This window comes from Prionailurus viverrinus, chromosome A2 (assembly GCF_022837055.1).
Source record: "Prionailurus viverrinus isolate Anna chromosome A2, UM_Priviv_1.0, whole genome shotgun sequence".
Classification (NCBI taxonomy): domain Eukaryota; kingdom Metazoa; phylum Chordata; class Mammalia; order Carnivora; family Felidae; genus Prionailurus; species Prionailurus viverrinus.
In genome coordinates, this window is record NC_062562.1 from 7,539,333 (window position 1) to 7,549,591 (window position 10,259).

Genomic DNA, 10,259 nt, shown 5'->3' on the forward strand with positions numbered 1-10,259 from the left:
GTGGACTTGCTCCTGCTGCTTCCTAGGCCTGAGAATGATCCTCAACATCCTCCCCCCCCCCCCCCCCCCCGCCGCTTCCCCACCCTAGTTTACTTCCCAGGGTTGGGGGCGGTGTGGAGACCCCAGAGGCTGTTCAGGATATGTAGGCTTAGGGTCCGGGGACAGAGTGAGGCCAGATTTAGTATATAACAAAGTCAGGGGTCAGTCTGTCCAGATAAGAGTGTCCAGACGGGATCGTTATTATACTAGCCACCAGAGTTCCTTTGGGGGGGGGGGGGGCAGGCCATCCAGCCTGCTGCCTGTACTGCCCCAAAGGGGAAACTGAGGCACCGGGAGAGGGTCGAGGCCCAGGGTCACCCTTTCACACCCTGCCCTCCTCTTCCCCTCAGCGCCCGCCCCCCCCCCCCCCCCCCCCAGTTCTCCCTCCACCTGCAGCCCTCATTCCCTCCCGAATTTGTTCTAACGCTCTGGGTCCCCAAGAGCAACGGTGGTGGCCCCGCCCGACCATGCTGATAAGACGCCTCGAGTCCCCGCCTCACAGGATTATGCAAATGAGGCGCCCGGAGGCCCCGCCCCTCGCCCCTTCGCTGAGTCTGCGCGGCTCGGCGGGGCCGACGGAGTCTCCCATCTCCGCGTCCGCCCGCCGGGCCTGCCGTCCGTCTGTTCGTCCTGCTGCCCGGGTGACTTCTAAGCGGAGCGGGGGCTCAGGCGGTGACAGCCTCGACCCGGTGAGGGAGAGGGGCTTGGGGCGCCCCCTGCTCCCCCCCCCCCCCCCCTCTCGCGGGCTTCCGATCCTCGGTCTGTCTGTCTGGCCAAGGTTCAGTTCCTGCGGTCGGGTCCCCTGTGGGTCCAGCCCAGGGAGGGGGAGGGGAGGCAGTGAGCTGGGGCTCGCGGACCGGGTTCGGGGAGGGGAGCGTGGAGAGGGGACCCCGGACCCGAGAAGCCAAGCGGCGGTGGTGAGGGTGACTGTGATTGTGTGGTTGTCATTATGTATCAGTGTGTGGTTGTGTAACTGCAATTGTGTGGCTTTGGCGATGCCTGTGTGGCGCGCGTGTGACTGTCTCTTGGGGCTGTCGTTGTGTGGCTGTCGTCACGGGGTATCACTCTGAGGGTGTGTGTGGCTGTGTGGTTGTGTGCACATGACTGCCATTGTGTGTTCCTCCTGATGGTGTGGGGGGGCCCATTTCTATGTTTCAGTGTGGCGGTGATCACGCGCCCCTCTTGTGTGGCTCGGCGTGCAAATCCGTGTCACGGTCCGTATATGTGCCCTTGTGTAGCCGTGTGGCTGAGCTGGTGGATGACATCGTCTCCTATGAGTGTCCGCGTGGATGAGAGATGGTTAATGTGCGTGGCTGTCATTGAGTGCCTGGCAATTGGGGGCGTGACGCTGTGCCCGGCCGATGACCCCCACTGTGTGTGGTGACTCTTTTGGATGTGGCTCCGAAGTGTGCTGCCAGTATGTCCCTGACGATGGGGGGCGGGGGTGAGCGCTTGTGTGGGGCTGTATGCGGGGCTGCGAAATGTGTGGAGGGCCTCCTCTTGTGTCCCTGAGTCTGTGTGTGTGTGTGGGGGGGGATTGTTTGATCTGTGTGGGTGTCTGTGACAGGCCGTGTGCACACTGTGCCGTGTGTGTGAGTGTACCGTTGTGTGCGAGTGGGTGTTGGGCACCTGTCTGAATGAGCAGGCCCGTCTTGTTCACCACAAGCCAAGTGCCTAAAACCCGGCAGGCCCTGGATCCCTGTTTGTGGGATGGACAGACGCCGTGCCGTGTGTGTGGTGTTGGCCACGGAGGCTGTGGCTGAGTTGTGTACCCTAGGGATGCCAGCACGTGTGGTTGTGTCTCTGGAAGGGTGAGGGGCCGTGGCCAGGTGCGCATCTGAGATGTCTGGTGACCCTTACCCCACATGTCACACTGCAGGGCAAGCTGCGTGGATGGGGCACTGGACCCAGAGTGCCTACCCTCACCTTCCTGGGCCTCAGTTTCCACCTCTGTGCAATGGGGTTGACCGTCCCTGTCCTGCTGGCCGCCAGGAGCGGCTGTGAGTCTGTGGGTGTGGCGGAGGCCTGTGGGAAGCCATAGGGCCTTTTCGCAGGTGAGGTCAGCCTGGGAGAATGGGTCGAGCAGGTGTGGCTGTGTTGGCCCCTCCGTGCTGGGGACTGAGGTTACATATTGGGGAGAGGGGGCTTGTTGGGAGAAGATAGCCCCCTCATGATCCAGAGAAGCAGACAGGCTGGGAAGAGGGGGAGAGGGAGAGGCAGCTGGGAGAGAAGGAGGGCCTGGCCATCAGCCCAAACTAGTTAGGCACAGCCCATGGGGACAGGAGAGAGAGGCTCCTATGGGCCATGGGGGAAGGCGTTTAGAGGAGGAGCCTGGGAGGGGTGGGGGCCACGGAGCAGGGGGTCCCTTATAAAGCACACGGAGAAAGAGGATGGGGTCCCCTAAAAACCAGTGGGGGCCTAGATCCCTTCTAAATGGATCCTTCTCTGTGGGGGAGGGGTCCCATTAAGCGGAAGAAGCCTCTTCCAGAGGCCGAGGGGAGGTGACCTACAGGGTAAGGAGGAAGGCCCTCCTAAAAGGCATGGGGTCTGAATCTCCTCTGTGGGCTGTCGGGGGAGACCACTGGAGAACCTCTGGGATCCCTGGCAGAGGCTGACCGCTCGTTGGGTCAGGGGAGGCCGGAGCCTCCGATGGGCAGCGTCCTGGATGTCCAGAGCCTGGGCCAGGAGGCTCAGTGGGTGGAGCCGGGACTCCTTTGTGGTAGTGTTGGGGCCTAAGGGGCCCAGGCGACCAGAGCCTCCCCCTGGGCCCCGCCCTGGCCGCCCCATTCCCTCCCCACCTCCGCAGGCCCGGCCTTCACCATGGCAGGAGGGAGACCTCAGCTGAAGAGGAGTTTCTCCATCATTCCCTGCTTTGTCTTCGTGGAGGTGAGGAACCCGGGAACTCTCTGCCTGCGCCTGCGTGCCCCCCTGACTCGCTCCCAGACCCTCAGTGGGGAGGAGGTGCGTTCAGGAGCCACACTCCCAGAGTTCGAATCCCGCTGTGTCCATCCTTCCCGCAGAACCCTGGGTACCTCGCATACCCTGCTCTCGAGCCTCAGTTTCCTTGTCTGTCAAATAGGCACATAGAGTCCCTTTCTCCTAGCGTGGTTATGAAGGTAAAATGTATTATAATTCACGGATGAGGGTTAGCATGACACCCCCAGCAAGGATTGTACTATTATCTTCTCTCCTGTTGGTCTGTGCTCCCCCCACCGACTGACCCTTCTCTCTGGTCTGAGCCCTGGCCCAGTCCTCACTCTCGCTCTCCCTAATCTCATCTCCTCTTTCCTTCCCATTCTATGAGTCCCTTCTCTTTCTCTTCTCCCTTCCCCTCCCCTCCTCTCCCACCTTCTGTTTCCATCTTTTTGTGTCTGCCAGGCCCTGACCATTCTCCACCTCTCTCTTGCTCTCTCTCACCCTTTTTATCTCTCTCAGTCTTGATCTCTCTGTCTCTGCCTCCCCCCCCATCTCTGTCTCTCACCACGGCCCCAGCTTGGACCTGACCCTGTCTCTTCTCTCTCTATCTCTCCGCCATGACTGGGTGGCAGTCAGTGCTTCTGGGCATCGTGGTCCTGCTCGCTTACCGCCTGGAGTTCACGGACACCTTCCCCGTGCACACCCAGGGGTTCTTCTGCTATGACAGTACCTATGCGAAGCCTTACCCGGGGCCTGAGGCTGCCAGCCGAGTGCCTCCTGCTCTCATCTATGCCCTAGTCACTGCTGGGCCCACCCTCACGGTGAGACTGGGGGTAGCCTTGGGCAGGCCCAGGCAGCGGGAGGACGAGGTGGAGGTGTTGGGGTGGGGGGAGGGTTGGATTTGAAGGCCAGGAAGACCCTGCCTTGATCTTGCCCACAGATCCTGCTGGGGGAGCTGGCGCGTGCCTTTTTCCCCGCGCCACCCTCCGCCGTCCCCATCATCGGGGAGAGCACCATCGTGTCAGGGGCCTGCTGCCGCTTCAGTCCCCCACTGCGGAGGCTGGTCCGCTTCCTGGGTGAGTGACATGGCCGGCCGGTCGGCTGTGCAAAGGAAACATGGGCCAGATTCAGCCATAATAAGAAGTTTATAGGGCAGAGGGCCTAGAACTCTCATGACGGTGACTTCCTGGAGCAAAAGGGGACTTGGGCTGAGGCCAGGCATGATGGGGGTTCTAGGGACATGGGTGGGGCCTAAGCCAACCACGATGGCAACCGGGAGGGCTCCCAGACTGCTACAGGGAGAATCTCAAGGCAAAAAAGGGGGACACAGGCCCAGCCCAAATACCATCCCACCTTCCACCGCACCCTGAACAGGACGGTGAGATCCCACTGTGCTTTAAGGGCGATCCCAGCCACAAGTGGCGGAGAAATGTAGGAGAGGGGCAGAGCTCATCCCAAACGGTGGCGTCTGTGACAGAAGGCTGCAGATACAGCTCTGGCTAATTGTTCGTCCGGGGAAAAAGTGATCGGCTCAGTGAGTCCAGGACAGGTGCAGAAAGGCCCAGAAATGCCATCAGGATAGTCCTAGGAGGTTCCAGGCATAGGCCCAATCCTGATGTAATGCTGTTGAGGGGTCCTGGGCCTGGATATATGGGGGCCCCAGGGGCGGACCCCCTCCTGATATGGCAGCAATCCAAGAGAGAGGCAAGATGCTCAGAGTGCCATCAAGGGAAGAGGACCTTGGCCCAGCTGTAAGGTGATGTGGCTTTAGGGGGATTCTCAGCTGTGCTTTAATGACGGTCGCAGCAGCAAGGAGACAGGACGCCCAGATGAGCCATAGGGACTCGCAGGAGGCGGGCCCCTGGCATCTCAGGGGCCCAGCATGAACCCTGTCTCCCACCCCACCCCCAGGGGTCTACTCCTTCGGCCTCTTCACCACAACCATCTTCGCCAACGCTGGGCAGGTGGTGACCGGAAACCCCACACCACACTTCCTGTCCGTGTGTCGCCCCAACTACACGGCCCTGGGCTGTCCACCGCCTTCGCCCGACAGGCCGGGGCCCGACCGCTTCGTCACCGACCAGGGTGCCTGTGCCGGCAGCCCCAGCCTGGTGGCCGCTGCGCGCCGTGCCTTCCCCTGCAAGGATGCTGCCCTTTGCGCCTACGCGGTCACCTACACAGCGGTGAGCCCCAAAATAGGGGCACAAAAGTGGGGGGGGGGCGGCCAGTGGGTAGGAGGCCACCCTGGGCTGGAGCCTCTGATTCCTTCCCAGGGTAAGGTCGTGCCCCGGTGCTGTGACACGGTCCCTAGGGTGGCCCCACCCCTCTGGATGGCCGGTCCCAGAGTCTGAGCTTATTGCTGTGTTCGTGACTGCCCCTTTTGGGTCTGGCCACGCTGCCTGACCCAGGAACGCTGTACTCAAAGGAGGCTGTTGGCTCCACCCTGCGGGACCAAAACGCTGTTCCTGGAACACTGGACTCCGTTTCCGGGAGCCTAGCCATGTCCCCATGATGCTACAGGTGCTAGATACTGGCTGGGAGACTGGACAGAGGTGCTTTCAACTTGGTCCCCAGGAGCCTTTTTGTCCTTGCCCTTTGTTGATGTGGCCATGTCCCTGACTTGACCCACTGGGACTTCCTTTGTCCCCTGCTTTTCCCTGGTTCGCACGTCCTGTTGCTTTGACTCCTTTTTCCGGTGTTCGTGACTAGCTTCTATTCTTGTCAGTGGTCCGGGGCTTTGGGGATTCCACCTCCTGGAGTTCTTGGACCTGCCCCCTGAGCCTTGACTACACCCTTTGGGCCTGAAGCTTTGTGTTAACCTAGCAAGCGTCTTCCCCTGTCTCTGACTGGTCCTGGGGAGACCTGGGCCCCAGACTCTGTCCTCTGCTCTTTGGTGCCCTGGCCACTCCCCCATCCCTCCAAGGGCCCACTGGGAGTTCACGACTCCATTCCCGAACTCCCGTTCCCCTGATTCTGTTCCCTGGAGCCCCTGGCCGCAGCCTCTTGCCCCAACGCCGTTCCTAGAGATTCTGGCCACGCCCCCAGCCCGGAGTGCCGTATCCGGGTTCGGCAAACTGCACTGTGTCCCCTGACTGGTTGGCTCCTGCAGATGTACGTGACGCTTGTGTTCCGAGTGAAGGGCTCCCGCCTGGTCAAACCCTCGCTCTGCCTGGCCCTGCTGTGCCCCGCCTTCCTGGTGGGCGTGGTCCGCGTGGCCGAGTACCGCAACCACTGGTCTGACGTGCTGGCCGGCTTCCTGACAGGCGCTGCCATCGCAACCTTTCTGGTGAGCCATCCATCCATCCCGATACGGGAGACCCTCTGTCAGCTCTGACCCGAGAAGCAGGACCACATGATAGTGAAGGGTGTGGCCTCTGTGTGACCTTGGGCAAGTCCCTTACCCTCACCCTGCCTAGATGTTCTTCTCATCTGTGAAATGGGATAACAGGACGAGGGTAAGTAGAGTGAGGTCCTCGCTATGAATGCAGAATTTAAGGGGGCACCAAAACACTCAGTAATCAAGGAAGATAATGTCTTAATGAAATATTTTTAAAAATCACGATGAGTGCAAAAACACATAATGTCCCAAGCATCGAAAACTTAAAGATACGATCAGATCCTGTCCTTGCACGACTTAGCTCTACTTGTCTCGCCCTAGTCGTGGCCCTGTGGGATAAATAATAATAGTACCTACCTCTTAGTAAAGTAGAAAGAACAGGGCCTGGCACATAAATGTACTGCTAAAATGTTAACTGAGGTTAACTGAGCCTCAGTTTCCCGATCTGAAAACTGGGGATGGTATTTACACAACGCCTACAGTATTGGCTTCAGGCTTCGAATGCACCTCTCCCTCTGCCCCAGGTCACCTGCGTTGTACACAACTTCCAGAGCCGGCGGCCCTCTGGCCGAAGGTTCTCCCCCTGGGAAGACCTGGGCCAAGCCCCCACCATGGACAGCCCCCTCGAAAAGTTAAGTGTGGCCCAGGTAAGGGGGGCCGGGGTCTGCTCCCGGCTGGAGAGGGTGGTGGGTGGAGGGGGACCAAGGAGGCAAGGAATTCGGGCAAGAGGTGGGGGTCTCTGGGCCACAGGGAGATAAAGGGATTGCTCGTCTTTGTGGACCTAGGTCCTGGGGGACAGTCACACAAAATAGAAGAATGTGTCATGGTTAATCTGGAAAACCCTAGTTGTCTTTTCCATTGGGCTCTCTGCCCAAAGAGCCCCTCATGGCTGTGGCCGGTGGGGCCCAGGGGGCCGCTAGCCCCTTCCCTCTGCCTCTTTGTCTCAGGAACCCGAGGCCTGCAGGCCGCATTCGACACCGGCACGGCTCACCCCATCCAGTGAGTGTCGAGGGGGTGGGGGGATAACCGGGGGGACTGCCAGGTCCCAGTCACTGCCACAGAGGTCTCGCCTATGCTCTCGTGGCCCCCTCCCAAGCTTTCTGATGCCCTGACCTCTGACCCTGACCCCCAGAGTCGCAGAACTGTGCCCGCCGTGGCCACCTGATCCCCAGCTGCGTGTCCTCCAGGGCTCCAGCCATGTGTTCGTCGCCCCGTGTGCCCCGCCCTCGATTGAGGTCTGAGCCGACGCCCCTGCCTCTGCCCCTGCCCCTGCCAGCACCAACCCCCAGCCAGGGCCCCTCACCCTCCTCCCCTGGGCCTGGGGGGCCGGGTGGGGGTGGTGGACGTGGTCGGAAGCTGCTTCTGCCCACACCCCTGCTTCGGGACCTGTACACCCTTAGTGGACTCTATCCCTCCCCCTTCCACCGGGACAACTTCAGCCCTTACCTGTTTGCCAGCCGTGACCACCTGTTGTGAGGCCCCACCACCCACCCAGAATCTTCCAGGTCCCCATTCCTTCCCTGCCACACGTGAGTGTGCGTGTGCCATGTGAGTGCCAAAGCCCCCTGTGCACAAACCAGCCAGGCCTAGATGTTAGAGGCTGGCTGGAAGGACATTTGGGGGGCCCCTGCCTCTCTTGCCCTCTGGAACATCCAAGTGGGCATAACTGGGAGGTGGGCCCTTGCCCCCAGGATGGCTCTTTTAGGGCCCAAACCTGACGCCATTGGCCATTGCTGAGCCAATGGGAGTCCCCAGTTCTAAAACTTCTACTCAAAAGGAGTTTACTCCAGCCAATGGAGCCTCCCCTCACGTCTTAGAATCCTCAGGCAAGAGGGTAACTCCAGTTTGTGTTCAGTGTCTGAACAACCAGTAGGAGTCCTTGGTTTTCAGAACTTCTAGGATGGGTGGGTATGATTCCAGTCAATGGGGGACCGCCAATGTCTAAGCATGTGCAGAGGAGAGGAGGGAGATGGGGTCATCCTGTGTCATTGGGTCCTCTCTCAGAATCAGAGAGTCCAGCTGGAGAATGGGGGGCAGGCTCCCCCGTGGCAGGGTTCTTGGAGCACCCCTTCCTCTCTCAGCCCCTCCCCCATGTGCAACCTCTCACTCAGTCCCTCCTAACTCCCAACTTACACAGGGCTTGCCCCAGTTCAGAGGTTTTGGGGTTCAGGGTGCTGTCTCTCCCCTTGTCTGTGCCCAGGTCACCTCAAACCCCTCTGTTATTAGGGCTGTGGGAGGGACTTTTTTTTGCCTTGGAGTCTGTCCCTGTTCTTTACACTGCCCCCCACCCCGGGCTCCAGCCTCATGCAGATGTGCCATCATGGGGGGCATGGGTGGAGCAGAGAGGGCTCCCCTGCCCCAGGCAGCCAAAGGCAGTGGGCAGAGGAGATACTGCCCCCCTTTCCTGCCCCCACCTTATCTTTAATAAAGACCTGTTTGTAACAGAAGTTTGGCCACCTGCCTTCCTCCTCCCCCAGGTGTTGGGGTGTGGAAGACTTTAATTGTGGGTCTGTAGGTGAGGTTGGGCGAGGGTTTATTGTCACAGCGTATCTGAGAGGGATGTGGAAAAGCAGTGTGGGGCCATTGAGCCAGCGGCTTGGGTTTAAATACTGGCTCAGCATTTCCTGGTCGCGTGACTTCAAGAAAGTTCATTAACCTCTCCGTTCTCTTGTTTCTTCATCTGTCAAACGCAGACAGTGCCACATGTAAGGCACACAAACACATGGTGAGCAGCCTCACACGACCGCCTCCTCCAGGCAGTTGGCCTGTTTTTGACTATGGTCAGGTGCAGAGGACCTGGGGAATAGGGTGAGGGCACTAGGACCCCCATGCCAAAACCTGGCTTCATGGATGAGAGCAAGGGTTCTGACTGTGAGGTTGTGCTGAGACCCAACCCTTGAGGACCCAGTGGAATCCAGGAGGGTAGGAGGGGCATGGAGGCACAGACCTCCCCACAACCCACTGCGGGTCTGAGGGGCTTCAGACAGGCCATTCGGGCCATGGAGTTATTCCGGAGCCAGGAAAGGGTTATCTGCTTCCCTTCCCCCCTTATTTCATTCATTCATTCATTAATTCATTCACTCATTCATTCAACAAACACTATGGATCAGCTACTGTGTGCCAGGTTCTGTGTAGTTAGGCACAGAGGTTGTAGCAGTGAACAGAAGAGACACAAATTTCTGCCATCAGGAAGCTAATATTCTAATATGTGAGAGACAGACAAGATAAATACACTAGACACAGAGTCACAACTCCAAATTTCAAAAATGTTTGAAAACCAAACTTCTTTCATAGCTCATTTGTGGCAAAGCCTGACCTTTACTGACATACAGTTATTATAGCTTTTATTTACTGAACTTTATGTGAATATTCTTTTTTAAATAAAGTTTATTTATTTATTTTTAAGAGAGAGGGAGAGAGAGAATCCCAAGCAGGCTCCATGCTATCAGTGCAGAGCCCGATGGGGGGCTTGAACCCATGGACTGTGAGATCATGATCTGAGCCAAAATCGAGAACTGGAGGCTTAATCATTTGAGTCACCCAGGTGCCTTTTGATTTGAATATTCTCATGTTTCATTGCAGATAAAGGAAATTGTTTGATTTTGAGATGTTATCCCAGGCCCCACTAGGATGTTATGCAATACATAGTATTTATACCATAGTACCTTTCAAAAAAGATCTGAAGAATTCTGAATTCCAAATTCTAGGATCAAGGATTTAGGTCAGGGTTTGGGTCTCTGATACATTAGATATTGACAAGCGATAGGAGAAAATTCAAGCTAGAGAGGACAATGGACACCTTTGGTATGGGAACAGAGCTTGCAATTTAAAGGGGCATAAAGGGGAGCCTGAGTGGCTGAGTTGGATAAGCATCTGACTCTTGATCTCAGCTCAGGTCTTGATCTCAGGGTCATGAGTTCAGGTCCCGTGTTGGTCTCTGCACTGAGCGCGAAGACTAGTTAAAAAA

General features: G+C 58.1%; 1 protein-coding gene across 6 annotated transcripts; it reads left to right on the forward strand.

Annotated features, from left to right (window-relative positions):
* The first annotated feature begins 132 nt into the window (after positions 1 to 132).
* On the forward strand, positions 133 to 8,936 carry PLPPR2 (phospholipid phosphatase related 2). Of its 6 annotated transcripts, none has more exons than XM_047848811.1 (10): positions 133 to 728; positions 1,919 to 2,039; positions 2,846 to 2,925; positions 3,663 to 3,776; positions 3,896 to 4,031; positions 4,867 to 5,138; positions 6,065 to 6,241; positions 6,817 to 6,939; positions 7,240 to 7,291; positions 7,425 to 8,934. In XM_047848811.1, the coding sequence occupies exons 1-10, from the start codon at positions 507 to 509 to the stop codon at positions 7,766 to 7,768; spliced, it is 1,641 nt and encodes a 546-aa protein (XP_047704767.1). In that variant the 5' UTR covers positions 133 to 506; the 3' UTR covers positions 7,769 to 8,934. The 6 variants fall into 6 exon arrangements, with proteins under 6 accessions (XP_047704767.1, XP_047704766.1, XP_047704769.1 ...); XM_047848810.1 differs by having other exon boundaries at positions 3,588 to 3,776; positions 7,425 to 8,933; XM_047848813.1 differs by having other exon boundaries at positions 3,588 to 3,776; positions 6,817 to 6,923; positions 7,425 to 7,602.
* The last annotated feature ends 1,323 nt before the right edge of the window (positions 8,937 to 10,259 follow it).